This window comes from Nipponia nippon, unplaced genomic scaffold (assembly GCF_047370975.1).
Source record: "Nipponia nippon isolate SJK-2023a ecotype South Korea unplaced genomic scaffold, ASM4737097v1 scaffold_1, whole genome shotgun sequence".
Classification (NCBI taxonomy): Eukaryota; Metazoa; Chordata; class Aves; order Pelecaniformes; family Threskiornithidae; genus Nipponia; species Nipponia nippon.
This window is the reverse complement of record NW_028262290.1, coordinates 121,742,226-121,766,893: the sequence shown is the minus strand read 5'-3', so window position 1 is coordinate 121,766,893 and position 24,668 is coordinate 121,742,226. Positions and strand designations below refer to the sequence as shown.

Below are 24,668 nucleotides of genomic sequence, written 5' to 3'. Positions count from 1 at the left end.
ACTACTCTCTCTGTGACAGCAGATATGCTTTATTCCTCCTGAAACTTCCCCCCCTCCCCTTGCACATTACAAATTACAGTTGGCTCCTTCTGGCTTCTTTTGATGTAGCCTAGAAATGGGCAAAAGAAACCTAGAAAAATCTGCCCATCTCTGTACCATGTTTGTTTTTTCAAACGGAGTTTTGGGCTAAACGCCTGAATTGTGGTCATTTCTTTCCTGAAATACCAAAACTCCAGGAGAGGTAACATTTTAGGAGAAGTGGTTTTTTCACAGGCTTTTTAAATTCTCTCCAATGGTATGTGATTTTATTCTGTATCTTCCACAGCAGATGGCGTACCTGCCTCACTGAGACCAGAGACTCTTTCTGTGATCTGCTCACTTGGCGAGATCTACTATACCTCAGGCAGAATGCAAATTATACATACATGTAGTCAAGAAACTCTCTCCCCTGTACTTAGAGGAAGGTAGCGGTGCTATCACAATACTTTTCAAGGAAAAATGTCAATAACATTTTTGATTGCATGACTGCGTGCGTGAACTGTAATGCTAATGAAGGGCACGTGTCTCTTCCCTTCCTTCGGTATCCTCCACACACATAAGCAACAAAGATTTCATTATTAATAAGAAGGGGGGAAAAGGCCTGATTTTATTCGTGTTAAGTTCCTTTTTAAAATCATCCATTCTAAAAAAGGAAAAAAGGCCAGCTGACAAAAATTGCTTTGTTTGTGCCTTAGAAATGGAAAAAAAAATGTTTTGGACCTACAAGCCACAAACATGGCAAAATGATGCTGCAAGATACACCAAAGACTGCTGTAAGCACTCCTCAGGTAAACAAACCCTGCGGTAAAATCACAGCATGATGGATACAGCAAACTCTTATGACTGTCCTCTGGATGTCATGATGTAGAAGAGATGAGAAGCTGGATACCAGGCTGCCATACTTGAAGCTGAATGAGCTTTGACGAGATTGTTAAAGAAAAGCTACATCAGGGCACAGTAACTTCATTGTGGTGCCCATCTTGATGCAGCGTGCTTCAGAACACGCAGGCTACTGCTCAGATACCGGCGATAAACACTCTACCAAGCCTGAGAGAGAGGGAGGCCTACATTCACATCAGGTCCACGTTAGACATTCTTGCTCTGTCACTCAGGGTGGATTTTTGGTGACTTTCTTGTTTTGATAGAAGTCAGAGAGAATATGCAGTTGCACTGTACAGTGCTTTTGCCTTTATAGATTCTATTGCTTACCAAAACAGCATGTTTTTTACATATATGTAGTATGTGTATATAAATACACATATAAATAAATAAATAATATGCCAGCGTAAATAAATAATCACACTAGTAAATATCTACACATTAGGAGGGCTTGCTATTACAACTTTATTGGCAGATATTCTCTAATACAGATACAATCTAATGGTCTGGGCCAGCAGCTATTTCTTATAAAAGATACAACAAATTCAGAGAGTAAGATACTTACGAATAAGGATTGCAGGATTCTTTCATCTATATAAACGTCTAAAAGAAAGTCTGAAGATCAGAGTTTAGCGAAGAGGAATTGGAGAAGTGGTGATTAATAGAAGTCATTAAAGATAATTTGGAATATTCAGAATTTCAATTACAAAATAAAAAGAATCATGCTGCTCTTGAAATTCCTGAAATAACATTTTCAGAATCTTTTGTTTTACAGGGCCTGGCTCATTAAAAGCTGTGATGGTTTAAAGGTGTTCAGAGCTGGTGTGTCTAAAAGACTGTTTCTTTCTTTCCAGCTGTATCCCTCTGTTAAACAAAGTATCCCCTTCCCTTACAAACCTTAATCTCTCTGAGGAGCCTGACAGTAGAGTTAGGGAAAACATCGTAGCTGGAGGCCTACCCCAAGAAGACTCGTAAGAAGAAATCCTGCTTCCACTAAGTCACATCGACTTCTCCAAGGACAAATTTCATCCTCAGATCTGGTCTTTCTTGACAAATGTTGTCCGCCTGGCAACAAGGTCAAAATCATGTAATGCAGAATCTGTTGATCAGAATCGGGTGAATCCACACTTACTGTCGCAAGTAGAAAAACAAGTCGATGTTTAACAGAAATAAATGAGGAGGGGGTGAAGTCTTGGAGAACCACATCTGGAGAAATAACACAAGAAAGTGTTCCCATATTAACAGATGACAAAATTATGGAAGCAGTGTCTTACAGGAACCCCACTGTGACGCAGAGGAAGCACACAGGGAGCACGATGATGAAACCTCCCGTTCACAGAACGGCAATTACGGGTAACTGTCCCCGTGTCTGGGGAGCTGGACTCCAAGGGACAGAAACACAGGGAGCCTTTTGGTGCCTGCGACGGGACAGCCCTGGGGCCCTTTCTCTTAGCCTCCTCCCAGGGTTCAGAAGAGAAGGGGGCTCCTCCAGGCTCACCCACAGGGTTCCCACCCGAAAGTCAACAATACATGGCTGCTGAGCCTACAGAGATACATCTCAGCAAAGGGGAACGCTTAAATGCTCCATGTTGTATATCCGAGTCGTAAACATTGAGTCTTTGTAACGCTGCAAACGTCATTTGTCCCATGTCTGGCTCTTCAGTGACAAAGCTAATGACAACAGTAACGAAGGCTAATTGCAGTCTGCAGTCTGATGAGGGTTACTTCCCGCCTCCCCCGCGCACCGAATTCCGCGGGCCCCCCAAACCGGCGGTGCGGCAGCGGGGCCCCCCCGGCGCTCGGGCGTCCCTTTGGGAAGGAATTCGGGGTGCGGGCAGGAGGCCGCCTTCTCTGCCTTCGCTACTTGGGCCGTGAGCACCTTAGCAGCACTCCCGGCAGTCAGTCAATATTCACATAAACTAGTGAATATTCTGAGGGTTTCCTCGTCACCAGCTGGTGACGCCTGAAGGAAGCTACCGGCACTGGCTGCTCCGGAGGGGATCCCGGCACCTCTGGACCGGGCAGAAAAGACAAAATCCGCTCGAGACAGCGGCCGGCACTTGCCAATCAATTCAGTGCCGCGGAAGAAGGGGAAAGCACCCACACAGAAACGGCCCGGGCCGCTCCCGCACGGCCGCCCGCCAACCGGCAACATGGCGCCCACGGCCCCCGGGGCAGAACGCGGCGCGCATGCGCCTTCCCTCCTCCCCCCCCCCCGGCGGGAAGCGCTGCTGCGTCCTGACGTCAGATGCGCGGTCCCCCGGCAACGGCCGGACGTCGCGAGGCCGCCGGGAACCCGGAAGCGGCGGACGAATAGGAGCGAGTGGCGCAGTCGGCGGGGCGGGCTCGGCGCGCGGAGGGCGGCGGCGGTAAAGTAGTCCCGGGGGGCAGCGGCCGGTTGGCGGTGGTGCGGTCAGCGCTCGGCGCAGCGGCGGGAACCTCGGCCCTATCGGCGCGCTCGGACTGCGCGGTCGCACGGCGCGGCAGGGGAGATGGCGGCGGACAAAGCTGCGGGTGAGTGCGAGGGGAGCCGCCGCCGTCCGCCGCGTCCGCCTCGGGCCTGGGCCGCCTGGTGCGGAGGGATACGCTCCCGCGCGGGGGGCGGTGAGTGCCGGTGCGTCCCGGGCGGAAGGGGAAAGGGTACCTGTCCTGGTCTGTGCTGTTTCCTTCCGCCGAGGAAGTAGTGCCCCCGCGGCGGCCGAGGTGGCCGGTGTGAGGTGCCGGCGAGGCCCGCCGCCAGCGGGCCTGTGTCCTGGCGGGTCACCGGCTGGGCCGTGCGGGGACGGGGCCCTCCGTGCCCTCGGCGAGGGGGGCTGAGCTGTTGCACCCTCCTGGCCCGGACGTATTGGCGGGGGTGGGTGCCTATTACCGCCACAGAAGTTGAGCTTCTGGGTTAATTTGTTAAACTGGGGCATTCGGAAGGTGCTGGGGGGATTTGAACGCTTCGTGCTGCTACTTAATCTCTGGAGTTCAGTCCGATTCCCTCTGAGTTGCCGCTTTGGTTTCAGGGGATGAGTGGGTCTTTCCTAAAGTCGGGCTTGAAAAGACACTGTAGAGAGAAATCACCGCGATTAAAAAATAAATCGTTTTCTGGTGAACACTTGAAATAAACCTGAAGTACAGTTGCTGTGTAACTCATTAGCATTGATAAGCTATTGCTCGTCCACCTGCCATAAGACTACCCTTCATGCTAGAAGTCCTCTTCGCAGGAAGGGTCCTTCCCGCAGATGGAGCCCAGTGGGGACGGAGAAGAGGGCAATGTGGAGGAAAGCCAAAGGGACCTACTTGTGCTCTTCGGTTTTGTTTTTCTCCAGTTGGTTTTACGTGGTGGCAGCATTATTTAAAATTGTCTCAAGCGTTTTTCCTCTGGATGCTACATATGAAACTCTGAAAGCTATTGTGGGAAAAATTACTGAGTGATGTGTACTAAACTATCCTGTGTTTATTTATAAGCACTGTAAGTGTCTCCTAAACTACAAGAAAAAAAAAAGACATTGAGTTTTCTATATTTTGTTGTTGTTTTTGGAAGTGTTGAAGGAATTTTTCAGTTGTACTTGCTTAAAAGAAAAGTGTGTGCCCAAATGAATCAAAGATGTGAGCTATGGCAAGATATTCTATGTACTGTACTTGTTCATAGCAGTGAGTTACAAATAACTTCCCGCTCAAAAGTGTTTGCTTTTTATTGTACAGCATTGAAGTCCACTGTATTTATACTAGTAGCGCAGTGCTTCATAGAAAAATGTAGTCTTGGTGCCACAAACTGTCATTATCTTAAAAAGACTGAACAATCTGGCTGGTCTTCATACCCTTCAAAATGCTTTTGGAGCAAGAGTCATGTGATAGATTCCTCCCCTTCTAAGGAAGAGACTATCCCCCTGCCTGTAGAGCTTGGAAATAAAAAAATAATTCCAGAGATGCGCTGGTATTCAGCAGCACAGTTCATGCAAGATGTAATTTACAGGGCCTAGGAACAAGAGAGCTCAGGAACATCAGTCCTTGGAGATACGGAGAACAGGTATGAGAAAGATAATGATTGCAGTCACTCTCCAGGTGTCTTTGGGTATGTGTACGTGGGCGATGTGGCTTCTCATTGCTTATATGATGTGGCAGCAAGCCCATGAGGAGAGCAGTCTCCCTTTTCAGGTGGCAGTCTCATGCTTTTCATTGTTCTCTTCTTGTAGAGGAGAACTTTTCCCAAAGTTCTGCTGTCCACCGTGATGTAACTTCTCCAGCAGGAGCAACTGCCTGCTTGTGCAAAGCAAACAAGCCTCTGCAACATAGCGTTTCTGCTGCTCAGCCCCAGGATTGCTACCTAGGAAGATAATTTCCTGACTTGCTTCTTTAACTTCAAACTCAGTGCAGCAGCTTCCTCCAAATCAAAATCTGAGCAGCTGATATTTACATCCTTTTCCAGGTTGCCCCTTTTACCCCTCATCACTAGCCTGACAAGTGTTAGTTTTCGAGTTGCTCTGTACTTGTGAAAGTTGGACAAAACGAAAGGTTAAACAAACAGGTCCATGCATAAATACAATTTACAGGGATAAATTGAGTCCTGTCATTTGTAAAGCAGAGAATCTGCACTGTTTCAGATATTTCAGCTGATAGTTGTAGCTACCGTATGGATCGGAGCATGTCGGTAGTGGCTGGTGTGCCGTCTGTTGCCCACACCGCGTGCTTCTGCAAGAATGCCAGAGATAACTAGAGCCGAGTGAGCAAGTGGCATGCTCTATGGTTTGCCAGGGAACAATGCACCTACCTGTTTCGTTTTCAAATGCCTCAAGATATATGGAAATAATAGTTTTATTTGCAAGCACTTGATAGCCATTTGCAGCCAAGAGAGCAAGGCTACTTTTTTCTTCCTCCCATTTAAGTGGAATTGAAGGATTCTTTCTGGTATCTTGGGCCAGCCTGCTTTTAGGTGACTCCTGTCCGTGAGATCTCTCGATAATAAAGATCAACTGAAGCAGTAGATCCTGGTCTAAACAAGAGTGGCAGGATTACAGTAGATTAGAAGGACCTTTAATTCTTTAACAGGTTTCAAGTGTGTTTGGGCAAAAAGGGTAGAGAGTAGCTGAAGTGGGTTTGGTTTTTTGGGGTTTTTGTTTGTTGGTTTTGTTCTTTTTTTTTTTTTTTTTTTTTTTTTTCTCCAAAGGAAAGAGCTATGCTGTGAACTGTGTCAGCTGGACTTCAGTTTTATTCTTTCTTGATAAGCTTCCAGTTCAGGTTTCGCAAACCTGCTTTGTTTACTGAGTTGTAGTAGGTGCAGTTGATAGGATTACAGCCATAAAACTGACTTTTTAGGAGAAGGGACAGCTCTGTTTTTGCTTAAAGTACTCCCCAGCTTCATTTTGTTTAACGTACCAGCAGGCTTAGAGACATAGTGAAATCTGTAGACCTGTCCTGATTTTTCCCTAGGAAATAGAACAAACAGCTATCTGAGTGGTGCTTTTATTACAGAACTTAGACAACAGTCTCTTTGGTTTATCTTTCACTTAAGTGAAGACATTTTACTTCAGGATTCAGACTTCCACCTTCATTTGAGATGCTTGTTTTACAAACTTGCATACAATGGCAGTAATCAGTAATGTACTCAGTAGTTGATGGCACTCTGCTAGGTAAACCTGTATGTGAGGAAGCTCTTGACCAGACCCAGCGTTATCAACTTCAAAAGTTTTAGAGTCCCAAGTCTCTCTCCCAAGATTTACTAGCATAACCTGAAAGGCCTGCTGAGCACGTAAAGCCGATGACATAACTGTTAGCATGAAAGTTTGAGGGAAAATGTGTTTACTTATTTGCTGCTGTTCTAGAGATCCTTGGAGGGCGATACCTTTCTGTTCAGCTGTACACGAGATTCAGGGCAGGAATCAGATCTATTCTATATTTAGCTCGAAGGAGAGGTGCTTTTTGTTCCTTTCCTCTTTTGCTGCAGAAAACCTTGGCACATGAAAAATTTTCTGAGCTTATTTGTGTTCTAATTTTCTCCCCTGCCTTTCCCTTTCAAGGAAAAGGCAGCGCAAGCGGTGTTGATCTAACCCCTTACGCGCAGTCAGGTTTTACAGCAGGTGCGTGCAGTTCTGTAGCCCCCTCAGGATCCATCCCTCCAGAGTACTGAAATTGCCGAATCCTGAATTTTGTCTAAATCACAGTGGGTAACTTGCGGGTATAAGATTGCGGAGATTTTAAAATCTCAACTTCATTGGCATCTTGATGCAGGATGAAAGTCACAACCAAATATTTATAGTTCTTGCTCAAATGTGTTATTGCATAGGGCAATGGAAGGTCTTTCTGTCTTCCCAGCAACAAGCACAAGCTATGAATAGATAACTAAGTCTGTTTTATTCCTACTGTGGATGTTAATTGATGAATCTTCTGACATTTGATTGCCCCTTACTGTTGTTGTCTATCTTATCATACTTGTAAATTTTCATAGTCAGTTAGTAGCAGATGATCCAGATATAATGGTGATGATGAGGAACAAATTTTGCACGGGAGCTCACAGATAAGTGTTTTCATTTGTTCCAAGTGAAAACAAAGTTAGCAGAGTTTGCATTACATCCTTGAATTCTAGGAAGAGAAAGAAGCATTGAATTTACAAAGCCTGCCTAGCCTATTAAGAGAGCAAAACGTAGGTTAGAGCAAGGCTTCCACTGTGAAAGTCAAGGAATTATCTGCAGAAGTGGAAACCATTGCTGGTTTATAAAGTCTTTGTTTCAAAAACATTAAATGATTTTTGCGTGTTCTAGCACATGGGTTAATGATTCTAGAAATAAGCTGCCTGGTATGGTGGTGGTGTGGTGTTTTGGGTTGGTTTTTTTTTTTTTTTCCTCCAGTAGTTTGTGTTCAGTACAAGGAAGGGTTTGGTGGGGTTTTTTCCAGCTTCTTTGACATGGAATGTCTGTACTGTAGTTTTTAATGCAACTTCACTGAATTCTTAATTACATGATGACAGATGGGTTCAGTAGACTCCTTTCTGAAAAATATGCTCAACAGTGACTGAAAGGTAAAACGTTAGAAATTCTATGTAAATGAAATTAAGACAATTAAAACCTCATGATTTTTACTATATAAATGCTCCCAGTCGCCACCGTCATAATTGCTTCATGCTGTTCTTGCTGTCTTAATCTGGAAAAGGATATAGTAGAACTGGAGAAGATCCTGGGAAAAAATGTGTGAGGAAGATGCAGAATAACCTGCCTGCTCACCTCAGAGGAGAGGTGGTTCAAAGAAAGATCTGTAAGTTCAGGAGTGAGGCAGAAAAAGTGATTAGGCAGCGTTTGCTTGTGTCTTGCAGTATAATCACTAGATAGCATTTAGTGGAGTATATTGAAGAGTACAAAAGTATAAAAAGTTTTTAAAAATGTATCGGGTCTGTCAGTGATTATTAACAACGGTGGTTTGATTGCAGCCTCTTATTTAGGGAGACTTATTTTTCCAAAGCAGGGAGCTGGGTGGAAGTTCCAGCGTTTACTGTTTTTTCTGTTGTTCTCTGCAGCATCCCTTGCATGCTGTTTAGGAAGCAGCATACAGGATGCATGGGTTTTTCATCTAACCCAGTGCGGTACTTATTTTATGACGTGTGCCTTTCACTGCTAATTTTTGTGCAAGTAAAGCCAATCCTGGTGTATGGCTGCAGCTTTAAAGAGAAATCTCAAATGTATGCATTGTCAGTTAACTTACAGGACTTTGGTTATTGATTGAGCACAGTAATTTAGCTAGGATTATTACATTTACATTTTATGGAGAGGAATTCACTAGGCGTATAGGCTAACTTGAGATATTTTAGTGTAGCAGGGAGACAGTGCTGCAGTTATCTGGAAAGTTACTTGTACTGGCAGGAGGATCTTGAGAACTGGAAGAAACAAAATTTTTAAGCTGAATAGCTGTCATCACATTTGCAAACTTTCTTGTAATCTTCTGTCCACTTACAGATCAAGGTACGGAGAAACATGAAGGAGCGGGCACTTCTGGGATTACTGATCAGGAAAAGGAATTGTCGAGCAGTGCGTTACAAGCTTTTCTGGTAAGACAAAGCCAAACTCTGAGACTTCCAATTTACCACATAACTGCTGAACGGGCTTATATATATTTTTTTTTTTTCCTGTTTTCATAGCACAGTTCCAAAGGTATTAATGGGATATTATATTAACAGTAGCACTAGTTTTGTTATGAAGCCAGCACATGCATTTTCTGTCTGCTATGATGTGAGAAGACTGAAGGGGATACTTGAATGAAGTGCGCAAGAGCACATTTAATCTCGGTTCTGAAAACTTAGTAGCCTTAAAAGCTGTATAATGAGTTAATTAGAAGAAGCAGGCTGCTATTCTGTATCAGCATTGGAAATGCATGATCTCTCTGAAGAATTAATCGCTTTAAGCTAAAAATGTTGTGCTAAAGGGTTTAAAGGAGCTATGTGTATTAAAAAACAGCAACCAAACAAGCCTTTTTCATTTTAGCATCTTGCTATATTCTTTCACAAAAAGCATTGTATACTGTTCTGTCACTTTGCATTAAAACACATTCTTCAACACATAATACCTACAGGCAGTGGTAGCTACCTGTTCTGTGGTTCTTGGAAGATTTTTTTTTGTGCATTAAAATTCAGGTACCAGGTCTTTCAGTTTACTTCTTTATTTGTATTGTCTCCTAATTCTAGTGTAGGAAATGACAGGAAGTATAATTGCTTTTCCTTCCAGTTGTTGTATCGCTATTTCCACAATGCCTTGCATAATTCAACTTTGGATGTGTTGAATAGATCAGAGGAATAATTTAAATACTGTCTTTTGAGATTCCTGTTTGTGTGTTTCACTCACTTTTATTTTGTCTGGAATGTTGCTACATGAAGTGCATGTAGTTGGTCCTTAAATTGACTACAGTTGATGTTGTTCACTGATGTCTTGAGTGCTTTCTAGCTCAATTGTTCTTTTCCGATAAATTTTTGCTCATTGACATTTAATCCTGAGAACTGAAGGCATAGAAAGGGTTGCCTATTTTCCACCTTGTCCACAGATCTACATGCCTAAAATACTTTTGATCTGTTGACAACTTCATCTTTAGTTTTCATACTGGTGCAGTAGATCCTGTTTATCTCTCTTTCTTGCTTTAAGAACTCCCTAAGTTTATGATGTTGTGAGGTGGTGACAGATGTCAGCAGAATTAATCTGGTGCCTTATTTGCCAATTTTGCTTGCTATTGAGTTGCTTTAAATAGCTTTGACTGCCTTGCATGCTGCTTTATCATACTGCACTTCCAATTTCTGTCTTGATAGAATTACTATAAAATTGTATATTATATTCTAGATCCGTCTAATAGAGTAAAGGACTGTTGGCTGAGGAAAAAACATCACAAAATAAGCTGAGCATTTAAGGGTTCAAGGTTTTTAGTCCAGCCATGGTTAGAAGCCTTGTTGCTGTGATCTGAAAGCTATTCCTGTTGAAGACAAGCTCTGAGTGTGAACACACAAATAAAATCATTGGGAGATGAACTGTCTCAGTTAAAGAGCGTGCCAGCAGCGGAGTTGCACGTCCCTGTGTTTATGCACATGATTGCTAGGCAATCCGTGCTGTTGATGCTTAAGAGTTGTGGGAATACCGCGTGTCAATGTTCTGCTGCATCTCTCTGTATATTGTGTAACTGTGCTTTCACAGGAGGCTGAAGGGACTGGGATGGTTCTGTTGAGAGTAGCCGCAGAATGGCAACTTTCTTGGGAAGAGCAGAAGGACCACAGAGCTTTTCTCTGTTGTAATTCTTCCCTTAATAGACGAAGTTAGGCGGGAGTCCAAGAGAAGCTCTGTGGAACAGCACTTAAAAAAGGAGGAGAAAACGGAGAGTGGTCGTGGTACTCCACAAAAGCATAGCTTTTGATTGCGAAGCATTGACAGAGATGGAAACGAATCTGCTTATCTGACTGACCAGATTGGAAGTAACCCTGATACTGAAGAGGTGAAGGTGATTATTCCTGTATAGGATATACAGAATAAACGGTAGGGAGTGAAGGATCATTTAGGCTTAACATAGTTGAAAGAGTCTGGAGTTCTCTTTCATTCCTCCATGCCACTAAATTCCTCCTGCACAAACACAGAAGAGACTAAAACTGAAAGCAGAAAGAGGTGAGCTATTCTGAAGTCCTTGCCTATTCCTGCGGTGAAAGAAAGGGATTTCTTGATTAAATCACACCTCAGAGGAGCATCATGCTTGGGTCCTAGTTTCTGTTTAGGCATGCCTAGATGATTGAATACCTCATTCCACAGCTAAAACTTGTAAAAATATTATTTAAACCTGTACTGGGAAAGTGACACCCTCTTTTTCCAACCTGTCTTAAGCTGACTTCCACAGACTTGTAACTCAGTCTCTCCAGATGAAGTGAAGAATGAATATAAAATGATGGGCTGGGACTTATGTAAGCAACTGCAGCCGCTCAGTGTACATGTGATGAGGAAAGATTATGAAAACTGAGGAAATAAAGAATCTTGAAACTCAAAATAATACGAAGAGAAATCAGAATAACACTTTTCATGGAAACGTCTGTTTATAATAGTCAACGACTCCATTTGTCTTTCCTCCACAAAATTCTTTTTAAAATTTGGATATGACCTCAACTTTCAGACTTACTTCTCATACATATTAATCTACATAAATAATGAAGTACGTGTGTAGACATTTAGTTCGCTTCACTTGCTGTTGGTAAAGGCAATACTACTTTCTACTCTCTAAACTTACAGAGGATACTTTCATTAAAACTTAGTAGCCTGCTAGTTTAAACTTTGTATCTTCTAATGCCTGTTTCTGGTATGTGTGCCATTTCCAGGCTGGAAATTATGATGCTTGTTTACAACACCTAAATACCCTTCAAGACATAAACAAAGATGACTACAAAATAACTTTGAATACTGCTGTTGCGGAGTTCTGTAAAAGCAACCAGACTACAACAGACAATTTGAGACAAACCCTTAACCAGCTGAAGAACCAGGTAATGCAAACGTATTGACATGGCACTTAATTTTGAGTACTGTTAATGGTAGTGAGATCTTCCAGTGAAATAGGAATAAAGCTTCTGCCCCTTGTTCCCTAGATTTAATAAAGGAATAAGAAAGTAACATTACTTTTAAACCTCTGGCTCTGTTTAATCATTTAGGACAACTATTTTGATAGTTACGTTTTTAGTTATTGTTGAAATTGATCTGAATCTTAAATGTTTCAGAGTTTATAACCATAGAAAGACCTGCTATGTTCTTTCAGTAGAAAGTTCCTTAACCTGAAATAGTTTGTGAAATAGTAAAAAAGTGAAAATGTTACTTTACTACTACTCAATTGACAGCTTTCTCAATTGTACATTTTTTGCTGGATTTATGTTGAACAACAATAAAGTTTATTAGCTTGTAACTCTTACTGACCTATCTTTAGACAGATTAATACATTTGGATTATTTTTTTTTAAATATTTGACACTTTTTAAAATCATAGATATTGAAAGTTTAATGAAACGAGTGGGATTTTTTTTCAGGTTCACTCTGCTGTTGAAGAAATGGATGGTTTGGATGATGTTGAAAATAGTATGCTGTACTACAATCAAGCTGTTATTTTGTATCATCTGCGTCAGTATACTGAAGCTATATCAGTTGGGGAGAAGCTGTACCAGTTTATAGAGCCTTTTGGTATGTAGACAGAAGGAAGAGTTTTGTTCATGCAATAACTACAGAAAGACCATTCAGTCTTTCTTGTGATCAGACAAGTGATTTGTAAAATTGCCTAATATGGTTCTAAAAAAGTAGGTAGGCTTTGGAATGAAGAATGTGTTTTACTTATATCAAGGCCAACAATTTCATTGGGGGGGAAGGTACTTCAGAGATGTTCGGCAGACAAGTATAATGAAACTGAAATGGATTTTTGACAACTTTAAAAGGTATTTATGTAAATAATATGTACAAGCTAATTAAATTATTTCAGATCTAGTATTTTTAGTCATCATACAACTTCATGGGTGCGTGTGTATTTGTCAGGGCACTCGCATTTTTAAATACCTGCATTAGGTCATACATAATTGTATGTGCTTATATCTGAATATAAAGTCTCCAGCTTTTATGAGCAATGGCACCCTGTGTAGTGGAATTGCTATACTTGTATGAAATAACTTCATAATCCTTGTTGAATTTTAGAGGTGACAAGGCTGAAGGATGTTTGTGGGTGTGTGTCTCAATAACTTAAGTAAATGCTACCGTGTTTCTCCTTCAGTTCCTCCCAGTTTTCAGTATGCCTATTTGGGACTTGTCTATTTAGGCACTAGATCTTTGGTGCTGATCTGTTTAGACCAATTCTCAAAACCTATAAACATGAAATACATGTTAAGCTGCCTTTAGTCTATGCTTTTATGCTGATGCCTTTTGAATGAATTACCTTTGTTTTTTCAGTATATGTACTTATCTGCATTGTGTAGATGTCTGCAATTTTTTTATGTACTATATTTACTTTTCTCATAATGTTGCATACATGCAGTTTATAGTAATTTTTTTTTTCTTCAGTCATGTTTGGAAGGATTGGTATTAGAGCTGTAAAATCATTTTTACTTCTTTGCTTTATACAGAAGAGAAGTTTGCCCAGGCTGTGTGCTTCTTGCTTGTAGACTTATACCTGCTAACTTACCAAGCTGAGAAAGCCTTGCATCTGCTTGCTGTTCTGGAAAAAATGATTTCACAGGGCAACAATAACAGCAAGAATGGAAAAAATGAGGTAAGCTTAAAATCACATGAATGCCACGAAGTCTTTACCAGAAGTATGCTTTAACTCAATTCAAAATTACTCTTTTAAAATACTTTGGAATTATAAAACTATGTTAGATCACCCGTAACTTCAGACAGCAACTTATACGTGTTAGTAACTGAGCTAATTGTATACAGCAGCTGTTTATTGCCTCTCTTCCACCCTTTTCTTTTACTCCCAGGGAGCTAAGAAATGTTTCTTAAGTCAGAGACTTGCATTGGAAAGACAGTTGTCTTCAGGGTCAAACATACATAGTTCTTGTTTGTCTTGGATTATGACCATATGAGACCCTAAGTTTGAAAGGGAAGTTGGTGTCAGAGAGGAATTGCGATTGCATACCATAGTATGGGAAATCAAGCATCTTTTTTACACAGTATCTGAGAGTGTGAGGCATGCTTTCAAGTGAAATCTTTTGTATGTGTCTTTTGGAAAAAATCAGTAGAATGAGTAGCGGCTTGGAAGTGAAAAGAGGACAATTCTGTCTTTTTTCCTGTTGATGGAATGTCACACTTAAGATATAACATTTCATCTTTAAGTATATAGTAATTCTACTGAAGAAAATATTAAAGGGAGGCTCTAGCATGTGCATATCATCCTTCTGGGTAAGAGAATTTTTAAAATACCTCAACTGCAGAGCAACATAGCATTAACACCAATGTTAATATAGAATTCTGCTCTTCATAGGCTGGTGTGGTTGTTCTTGGATTTTGATGGTTAAGCTCAAGTTACAGTATTTGGTGGGATATGTATTTGTTGACTATTAAATGGTTATTTTTCTTCTTCATGTGAGAGTGATAAAAATAGCTTATGAAAGAATTTGTAAAATGAATTAAAAACATGACTATTAATAACACCTCCTTTTTTTTTTTTTTATTTCATGCTCAGTCAGGTAATAATACAAATAAAGATTCCTCGAATCAAAAAGCTGAAAGTGGGGCTTTAATAGAAGTTGCTAAATCTAAGATACATCAGGTAAGTGTCTGCATATGATTTATACAAGAACATCAGTTCAAGTTTTTCTTAAAACCGAGAGCTGTTTGCTTTAAATCAAGTTCAGCATGAACTGTGATACTCTGTCTCTCCTTGAATTTCATGTTGTAAAACAAAAGAACTAACTCTTCCTTTTTGTAAGATCCATGTACAGGAAAAACTGACCTAACACAAAAAATAGCCAATTTCAATCCCTGCAGTCTATTGTAATTTTTTTAAACTGCATTTAGCTGCACTGACTTTATATCTGTTAGACCTCCAAAAGTCTAAATCATCTGAGGCTTTATTTCACTGTACTGTTCTGTGGAAAAGTATGTGAAGAAACAAAATGCTTCTCTATCAGCATTCACTTATTGGTGTTTTCAGTTTAATAGGTAAATGTCTGGGATTAAGAGGTTAGATTATTTTAATTAGTTTGTCATTTTAAGTGTCTCAGTGTTTGAATATAGAGTAGCTGTTGACCATTGAACAAAATGTGCATCTGCTTACTGTAAATACGAAGCCTATAAATTTGTTGTGGAAAGTCTGAATAGAATTTCTTTTTTAGGAAGGCTTTTTGAACAGCTTTTTAAGATGTATATGAAATATTCTGTAATAAACCTCTAGGTATGGTTCATCTTGCAAACCTGCACAGGTTATTGTTTTTTATTTAACAAATTTAATTTTTTAACAGTATAAGGTGAGAGCCTATATCCAGATGAAGTCACTAAAAGCATGCAAAAGGGAGATCAAGTCTGTTATGAATACAGCTGGGAATGTAAGTATTCTTAAGGCTATTGTTTTTCTAATCTAGATCTGTCCTCTGTCTTAAAACTGAATTTGATAACTGTCTTTACAAAGAAAGGTCTTATTGAGGATAAATGTCTGAAATAATGCTTTATGTAGTCAGTTGGGTTTGTAGTCTCTTTTCTGCAAGTGTAATTAATATAGAATTTTCTTATTTGCGCTGTTTTCAGTTGCTCAGAAAAATGCATTTTATTGTTAATGATACCAAAACAGGGTCAGTTTGCATTACAATTTAAGCAGCGTAAAACAAGTTTTAGCTTACTATAAATGTTATGGGAATTACAAACCTCTGATGTCATTGGTGGTTTAAACCAGTTCATAAAAGATTAATTCTGGAGTACTCAGGGTTTTTTTGTTTTGTTTTTTTTTCTTTTTGTTGGCGTTTTTTGGAGGCTTACCTCTTGCTAGAAAGCAGTTTCTTTTTTTATATAGGAGTTCTCAACTCAGAATTACGTCCACCATCCCAGATAAATTCTACATTAACTGAGGAGCAGGGAATGGGAGGAGAGCACTTCCCTTTTGTTGCCAGTCTCAACAGCTGCTAGTTTGACAGAAATCCTTCTGGATCATGAGGTCTCTGTTGGCAGACCAGGAAGATCACAGCCCAGGAGGAAGTTGTTGAACTCCACAGGGAGGGAAGCGTGGGGAGGAGTGTACTAGAAGACAGGTTGGAGAAAGATCCTCTTAAAAAAAGAGATCCTCTGTGCTTAGCTATTGCCATGACAGAGTTCTTTAGCATAATGTTGGATTTTAGAGCAGTAACAAAAAATATGTATAGTTTTGTAGTTCAGAGGAGGTGAGTGTTAATCATGTGTTTAATGCAGAAATGCTACTTCATGAAAGTATTAAGGCCTAAGCCCATGTATTTTTAAAATGGCAGCAGGAGCAAGCTGTTTGTGGAGTGATTTAACACTTGCAGTACAAATCATAAAACAAGAGATAATTAACTATTGTTTTCTCCTTCACAGTCAGCTCCTTCTCTCTTTCTTAAAAGCAATTTTGAATATTTGAGGGGAAATTATCGTAAAGCAGTGAAACTTCTAAACAGTGCAAACATTGCTGAACATCCAGGCTTCATGAAAACAGGTAAAATAGAAAACCTTCATCCTGCAAGTACGTAGATGTGTAGTATAACAGGGCTACTCATTGGTATTAATTTTAAGCATGTAAATGATTACTTAAGGGAGTAGGCCCTGAATGTCATGGGTTTATATGCTGGATATATTTTCGTCTTTCTTGTTGTGCTCCTTCACGTAACACTGAGTTTTTCATTGAACGTTCTTCTAGAGAATGCAGTGGTCATCTAAGAAAATGGATTTGTGAAGGTGTAAATGTAATATTTGCAAGGCTTATATGTGGGTCTCTAAATCAAGACATGAAACAAAAGGCAACGTACTAGATCTAGAAATGAGATTTCAGATTGTACTGAGAGGAGACTATAGCAGATGTTTCATGAAGTGTTAAGGTTTGACTTCTATTGTATGCCTTTTTAAGTTACTTTTATATCTAGAAAGTATATATGTGTACACATGCACAGAGATATAACAGCACATAAATGTGTATATTTTTTTAGATATAAAAGTTATTTATATACTATAAATGCATACAGTGAGTGTACACTCACTGCATATGATGTTATTTACATATATTTGAGATTTTAGTTGGCTATTTAAAGCATCAGTTGAAAAATCCAGAGAGAAAGCTATGTCTTGTGTCAGTAGAGAGTTAGGATTTCAAAAAATACTTACACTGTAAAACTACTGAATTTCTTTACTACTTTGTTCAATGCTGCTTTTGTGATAGTACTTTTAAATTCTTGTGCTGCAAGATCTTTTATCTAGTAGATATTGCTGCATAGATTGCAGTTAGATTATAGAAGTTGCAGAGTTGGCCCTGGGAATCACAAGACTGAGTAAATTTTGTAAACTTCTTTTATAAACTTTGTAAACTTTTTGTAAACTCTATTTACAGATAAATTTCATGAAAAACATTAAGAATATTTGCCATAATGCGTATTGTGGCATATTTTGACACTTCTTTTAGAATTTACTGTAACTTACCTTTTTGACAGTTTTTATGTTTAAAGTTTTATGTTTAAAGATCTGGAAATCTGTGGCTGCTTATATATAGGTCATTTCAGGTCAACTGTCCAAGAGAACTAGAGTGGTATACAGAAACACGGGTTATTTAAAATGCTTGTGAGGCAGGGATGTAACTGCATAATCCATGAACATCTCACTGAAGAATATTTCTAGTAAACTGCCATAATCTGCTGACCCATGAGAGAGTGGTGGGAGCATTTTGTGGGCTCAATGACATTTTTCAGTTTACGAAAATGGTCTTCTGCTGTTCTCTCAGGTGAATGCCTAAGGTGTATGTTCTGGAACAATCTTGGCTGCATCCACTTTGCAATGGGAAAGCACAATTTAGGAATTTTTTATTTTAAAAAAGCCTTGCAAGAAAACGATAATGCGTGTGCACAGCTAGGAACGGGTAGCTCAGATCCAGGTAAGACTTTTAAGATATGAAAATAAATGGTAGAATAGGGGTGGATGAATCAAGAAAACAGAGGATAGACGCTTTCAGTAATTATCAGCAAAATTCCTGTTTCACCTCTTTGCAGAGGACAAGATAAGGAGGGTGAGAATTTTGATTGTAACGTGATTTCAAAGTATAGTTGCTGTTGCCAGAAATAAAACGAAAGAATGTTCTTTTCTTGCCGTTTTCTTTGATGTGCTGCGAGGCTGGGGCAATTACTTCTCTCTCGTTTATGGTCTTTGACCATCAGTCAGGTAGATGTGACAAAAAGAAAGTTTCTGTGGCCCGTTATGCATCATTAAAGATGTTAGTTATAGTCCTGCTGACAGTAGGTAGAATCATCAGGACTTGAAGGATGTGTTTTGTTTGGTGTTTGTATGGTTTTTTTTTAACTTGGAAGATATAGAAGATGTGGGGTGCAATACCATTAAATTAGCCTTTGGAAGATAGTATATTTCTCAGACTGACTTTCTTACTGAACAATTCCCAGACTTGTATGGGAAATGTTCAGCTATTGTTTAGTTTTATGGCTAGTTTTATCGGTCTGCTTTTGTTGTAAGTATACCAAAGGACAAGAAAATAAACATTCTAATAAGTTTTCTGGCTTTGGTTAGTAATACTTAAGTTTTTTTTCTCTTCCAAGTAAATGATTTCATAGTGAAGTGATAATTTTTCCATTTCTTATTTTCTTTAAAACCTAGTTAGTATCACAGATTTTATTGTTCTTCCCGTTCCTCCCCTGGCCCAGTACCTAAGTGCAGTCTTAGCTACCAGTGTGAAGACAGAAAATGTTTTACGCTTGTTAACAGCAAAGTGGCTTTCTTCTGGAATTTATATGAGTAACAAAGATGTGTATTCTCATGAATCTGGAATTCAATAGTGTTATATAACATTTACCTTGAGTGACAAGGAACATAAGTGGTTAGCATTTAAGGTACTTCAATCTTTATTAAGAATACAATTAATTTTGTAATCACAGCTTTGATGTGGAAGGAATTTATTTCCAGAGGGAGGCTAGTGAATTTCTGTGATGAAAGGGGTTTTTTGGTAGATTTTGGGTGTTTCCCACAGCTTCCCTTCTCCTCCCAGGGTTATGTTTTCAGCTCTCCTGACCTGCACATCTAATATTATATTGTCCTTTTCTGCAGGTAAAAAATTTTCAGGGAGACCCATGTGTACACTACTGACTAACAAACGTTATGAGTTACTCTACAATTGTGGAATCCAGCTCTTGCATATTGGGAGGCCCTTAGCTGCCTTCGAATGCCTGATTGAGGCAGTCCAGGTTTATCACTCAAACCCTCGTCTTTGGCTGAGAATAGCAGAATGCTGCATTGCTGCCAATAAAGGGGTAAGTAGATTTGCCAATTCCTTATTTTGGTTGTAGTTATTAAATACATCTGATCACAGAAAGGAAGAAATAATACCTTGAGTTGAACTATGCATTTTAAAGGCCTGATGTTGCAACACCTCTGTGTGAGTCCAGATTCATTCTTCTTATGTATGCGTGTGTTTGCGTGTTTAATCTGAAGCTGCAACAAGTGGAGGAAAACTACCATAGAAACAGTGTCTTGAGACTCGGTGTTTAATTGACTTTTCTAAGATCAGAAGAATTTGAGTAGGCTCTTCAAAAGAATGGCATGAGAAAGCACCTAAGCGGCTGTTATAGCTCTTCTATAAAGTTACAAGTTTTTTGCTGGAGAGGCTGGTTAAACGTGATTTTGTTTTGGCAATTTACCATCACACCCCTTTGGCATTCCAACTCATAAACTGAATGGGTCATCCTGAATTGGTTTGAAGCACATTAGATTTTGCTAAGTCACCTGATGGTTTACCTTACTTTGTCTTGAAATAATTTTAGAAATAAACATAAAGATATTATTTGGAGAGAAATTTGTATTATTTTCTAATGAGGCATCACTTCCAGAAGCAATATGTTCTTTCTGTAATGAATGCTCTCTGTTTAAAATGTAGGTCAAACTGTTAATGTTAGTATCTACTATTTATGGATATTTTATGATGCCTCCACTTTCCACACTCATTTCATATTGGTAGAAAAATCCTGGGGTTTGTTTATTTTATTTACACACACGCACACACACATATATATATATATGGATACATATATATGGATACATATATATGGTATATATTAAAACCAACCAAACAAAAAAAAAAACCCACAGGTAATTCTGGCTCTTGTGTGAATAGAGGAATTAAACTTGCACAAGATCTTTTCTTTGTACTGAGTTCTGTACTTCCAAGGATTTCTGTTCCTGGGTTGCAGAAACGGCAAGATGAGATTTGGGTCGGTGACCAGTTCTAGTATCCAAGGAAGGAAAATTTTTCATGGCTGCTCTTCCAGGTTTGATAGCGTTGAGGCTCAATGCACAGAAACAACTGTGATAGCTGTTGTTGCTGATGCTTTGAGGAGGAAGGGTTTTTTCTTTTTTGGGGAAAATTTTTTTACTGAAACATCTTGGATTTTTATGTTCAGACTCTAGGAATTGCATTACAGCCTCTGAAATGATGAGTTTCTATCTTAAGTTTTAGCTGGAGTAGTAGGAGAAAACATAACTATCCAATAGAGATCTTTTGTCTCTGCTTTAAGGCTAGATACTCGTGTGTAGAAGGTATGACTGAAAGTATGTTGCTACTGTTCTAGCAGACAGTAAGGTTTAGTTTTTTGATGTTTTCATGAAAATGGTTATTGGATCAGCTGGTGAATAATCTTGTTTAAAAAGAAAATATGGCACTGTGTCCTAGAACTTTACTGGAAGATGCAAAGACTCTTGTAGAGGACTACTAAAAGTATTTTGTTAGAGAAGCTTCCTTCCTGGGATGTTCTCAATTAATTATTTACAGTTTTCTTGATGTACAAGTAATATAAAGTCCTTAAACACTTCCTGTTTAATTGTCTACTGTAAATCCACTATCCTAATTCAGATTTGGCTTCATTTTATAAGACAAAGCTCGATGTAGATAACAGGATGTGCTCCCATTTCCATTGAAATCTTTGCATGTGTTCTTCCTTCTTCTCAGCCAGCCAAAACTCATCTAAAGTTTTATTATTTTCTCACTCAACTGCTGCTGGAGGTTGAGGGGGGTGAGACTGTAGTGTGGCTACCATAAAAGTGGCATAGGCTGAGGAAGCCGAGATCAGCCTTCTCCATCTGAAGCTGTCGTGATCACAGCCACTGGGGAGCTGAATCCCTTCTGCTGGCAAAGTTTGTGGAAACCTGCTGATGGCAGACATACTGCATGTCCTTTGGGGCATCTTGATTTCAACCTGTTGATCCATGTCTGTTTAGGATAAGCCCCTGTGTTAAAATTCACATGAGTAGTGGGGACAGGGATCGTTCGTTCTTTTTGAAAAGAAAACTGCACCAAAATAGTATGTCTGTGAAATTAAGAGATACTGTACTTGATTCCCTGTGAAACTGTAATTCACCCCTCGTGTGTGTGGGCATGGTGATGTAATCTATAATTGCGTGATCCCATGCAGTTATTTCCACAGGATGCCCATTTCACTCAGTGCACGGGATGAGTGGGATTAATTGAACACACTGCTATATTCACTCTGTTCCCACTCCCCCACCCCTGAATTCTCTCTGTTTTCCCTCTCTGGGTGGCCTCTGCACCTTTATTTACTGTATACTATCCAATTCCTTCCAAATACAAAAATTAATAACTTTTCCCTTGGGAATTTCAATGGCGCTCATTATTTTGGTGTCTCTGTTTTAGAAAATGTAAGGAAGATATTCACAGCTTTTTAGCTTTATAGGAGTGGTTTGCTTATATCCCCATTTGACAGGCACAGCATTGCAGCTTCAAGAGTGTTGGGGCAAAAACGCACTGACTGTGATTGTGTATCTGCTAGCTGTTGTCAGTTCTGAGTACTTAGTTTTATAAAGCACAGCGAGTGCAGGAAGAACAGCTTTCATCATCCTGATTTTGCAGTTTTCTGTGTCTATCCTACTGGTTACAAGTCACACATAGATAAAGAAGACACAGCTGATCATCTCTAGTGGAAAGCTGGATATGGGAGACTGGATTAGCATAGGGTTTGTGGCAAAAAACAAAGCTAGGATTCTGTTTACAAGGACAGTGTTTAGCAGCCTGGAAAAGGGAAATACAGACCCTTATGGGGCACCACTTTATTTACTGCAGACTAGCCAAAGCAGTAGATTGTGCCAGGCTCCTGAAGCCTAGCTTTTTTCCTCCTACAGTTGGGATGTTGTGTGGTGTACCAGGGAGCTTGAATTCATGTCACAAAAACAGCTTGCTATTTCCTAAATTTGTAATCTTATGAGGAAAAAAAATTAACTTTGGATGCTGCTAATATTAAAAGCAAAGGGGAAGTGTCTTTAAATTATAAGATAGATTTGCAACATGACAAGTGAGTCCCTAAAATCTATAGTGTGTTTAATTTAACCTTGCAACTCAATTTGCAATAATATTCCTTGATATCTAAGTATGGATTCATATTTATTTTCTGAACACCATACAGAAAAGTAATTTCACTGAAGCTAACTTTCACCTGCTTTAGTATCTTAGTTTATAAAATATAGATGGAAGATTATTCTCTTTCTGCACTTTTTTTAATGCATTTTTTGAAATATATTCTTCATATCCAAACTAATTGTATGTGGGGTTTTTTCTGTTTCACAGTAAATGCCATTATAGTGTCAATATTCTTCTTCACAACAGATTCCAATAAATTTTCTGAAAAGCCGTAGATACTTAAAATACAGATCTAGGATAAATTTTTCCTTACAACTGCAACTCTTCATCACTAACTTCGCTTACCAACGAAGTTGTTAAGATGGCTCATGGTAAAACAAACCCCAATAAATATGGTGTAGAGATAATTTTTGGGACTGACAATTAGGGTGCTTTAAGTCCATTTGACCCCCAGAATGTCTGCATACTCAAAAATCTGTTAAACAAGTTAATTTAATGTTACTTTGCGTATGTTGTAGTTCAGCTTCATGCTCCCCATGGAATGGTTTGAGAGCAGCTTTTTCAGAGAGCGTTTTGAATGCTGTGTAAGCAGGGAGAGAAGATGGCAAGTGTTACAGTACCAATTCTGAATATTATTTGGCTGATCATATGATTTCTTTTTAGATATCCTGGCAGTTCTTTTAATACTACTTGGTTCATTGTTCTTTGCTTTCAAAACAGAGGAGAAACTAGGTCAGTAGGCTATCAGACAAGCTGTCAGAACTAATCTGTGGTTACACTGTGTGCAGTAAAATCCCTCTGCAACACAAAGGCAATAGAAGGTGCCTGATCCTTCATTGTACTTAAGATTTAAAACTGTACCCATATAAACCATTAATTCTTACATTTTAGCAGGGTTCAAAGTCTTCTTCAAGCTTTCACTTGTTTTGTCAAGCTCTCATTCAACAGCCTTGATATGAGTCCTCTTTTTTTTTTTTTTTCCTTTTAGACATCAGAACAGGAGACTAAAGGTCTTCCCAGCAAAAAGGGAATTGTGCAATCTATAGTAGGTCAAGGCTACCACCGTAAGATAGTCCTAGCATCCCAGTCAATACAGAATGTCGTTTATAAGTAAGTATGTTTTCCATGGGCTCTTTATTTTGTTATTATAGCTTTGCTAAGGATATGGATCTGTTTTATCAGGAGTTTTTAAAACTGTCGTGGAACAGCTGTTCATTTTGGAATTATTAATGTAGTGAAGAGAGAGGCATGCTAAAATGCTTGATGAGTCCTACTTAAACATCATTTGGATGCCTCCTCTGTGATGGCCAGCAGAGGGCTTAATTGTATATTCATTGTAACTAAGAAGGCCATTAAAGCTTAAAATTGATTTATCTGAAATTTATATTTCCAGTTACTTCAATCTGTCCTCTTTTTCTCACTTAAAAATATATTTTTTCAGTAATCCACTTTAGAAAAGTGCAGGAAGACTCTAGTTGCTCTGTCTTAAAACTTCAGGAAGTAAAGTCAAGAAAAACAAGAAAACTTCTTGTAATTATGTAGTTGAATCTGCTCACTCTATTTGGGCATTGTGGTGTACTTTCCATATATTCCACATATAAGAATAGCAAGATACATACGTCTTCATAATGAAATGTGTTATATTAAAACATGATTTAACTTTTTTAGGATAAAATTTTCTCTGCATTCAGATCTTTCTGGAGCATTGCTTTTATTTTTTAATTTAGTAGGGTTGCTACTCACTGGCTAACTTCTGTGTCTCTTTAAGTGATGGGCAGTCTTCAGCAATACCTGTAGCCAGTATGGAATTTGCAGCGATTTGTCTAAGAAATGCCTTGCTGCTACTGCCAGAAGATCAGCAGGAGCCAAAGCAGGAAAATGGATCTAAAACTAGTAATCAGCTGGGGGGAAATACAGAAAACAGTGAAAGCAGTGAAGCATGCAGGTAAACAGAATTGCATATAAACCTTTCTCTTTGTCCAAAGTAACTCTGGGCTGACAGTCTGTGTCTGCTACCTATCCTGTTTGGCCAGTGGAAAAAAATAACATATTTGTAAATTCTCTTAGCAGTGTTGGGGTATCCAAGGAAATTGTTTAGCTGCTCGTAGTTTTAATTGCTAGTATGCTAATTTAAGAATGAAATACTGATTTGATTCCTACTATTCCTAACAACTTTAATAAATTAGACAGTGAAATTCTTTTTTTCACTGTCCATCTTTT

At 39.3% G+C, this 24,668-nt stretch overlaps 1 protein-coding gene across 11 annotated transcripts in view; it reads left to right on the top strand.

Moving 5' to 3' along the window:
* The first annotated feature begins 3,172 nt into the window (after nt 1-3,172).
* Nucleotides 3,173-24,668, top strand: part of CNOT10 (CCR4-NOT transcription complex subunit 10) — a 37,165-nt gene continuing 15,669 nt past the window's right edge. For 5 of the 11 annotated variants that reach the window (XM_087770696.1, XM_087770657.1, XM_087770674.1 and 2 more), the window contains exons 1-12: nt 3,173-3,522; nt 8,847-8,938; nt 11,723-11,884; nt 12,418-12,568; nt 13,495-13,640; nt 14,556-14,642; nt 15,334-15,417; nt 16,415-16,532; nt 17,805-17,954; nt 19,133-19,335; nt 23,437-23,558; nt 24,217-24,393. In XM_087770696.1, coding sequence (XP_087626822.1) covers nt 3,411-3,522; nt 8,847-8,938; nt 11,723-11,884; nt 12,418-12,568; nt 13,495-13,640; nt 14,556-14,642; nt 15,334-15,417; nt 16,415-16,532; nt 17,805-17,954; nt 19,133-19,335; nt 23,437-23,558; nt 24,217-24,393 — 1,604 coding nt within the window. In that variant the 5' untranslated portion in view covers nt 3,173-3,410. Of the gene's footprint in view, nt 3,523-4,879; nt 4,934-8,846; nt 8,939-10,675; nt 10,864-11,722; nt 11,885-12,417; nt 12,569-13,494; nt 13,641-14,555; nt 14,643-15,333; nt 15,418-16,414; nt 16,533-17,804; nt 17,955-19,132; nt 19,336-23,436; nt 23,559-24,216; nt 24,394-24,668 lie in introns of all 11 variants that reach the window. The other 6 variants (XM_087770686.1, XM_087770665.1, XM_087770654.1 and 3 more) reach the window with 5 other exon arrangements.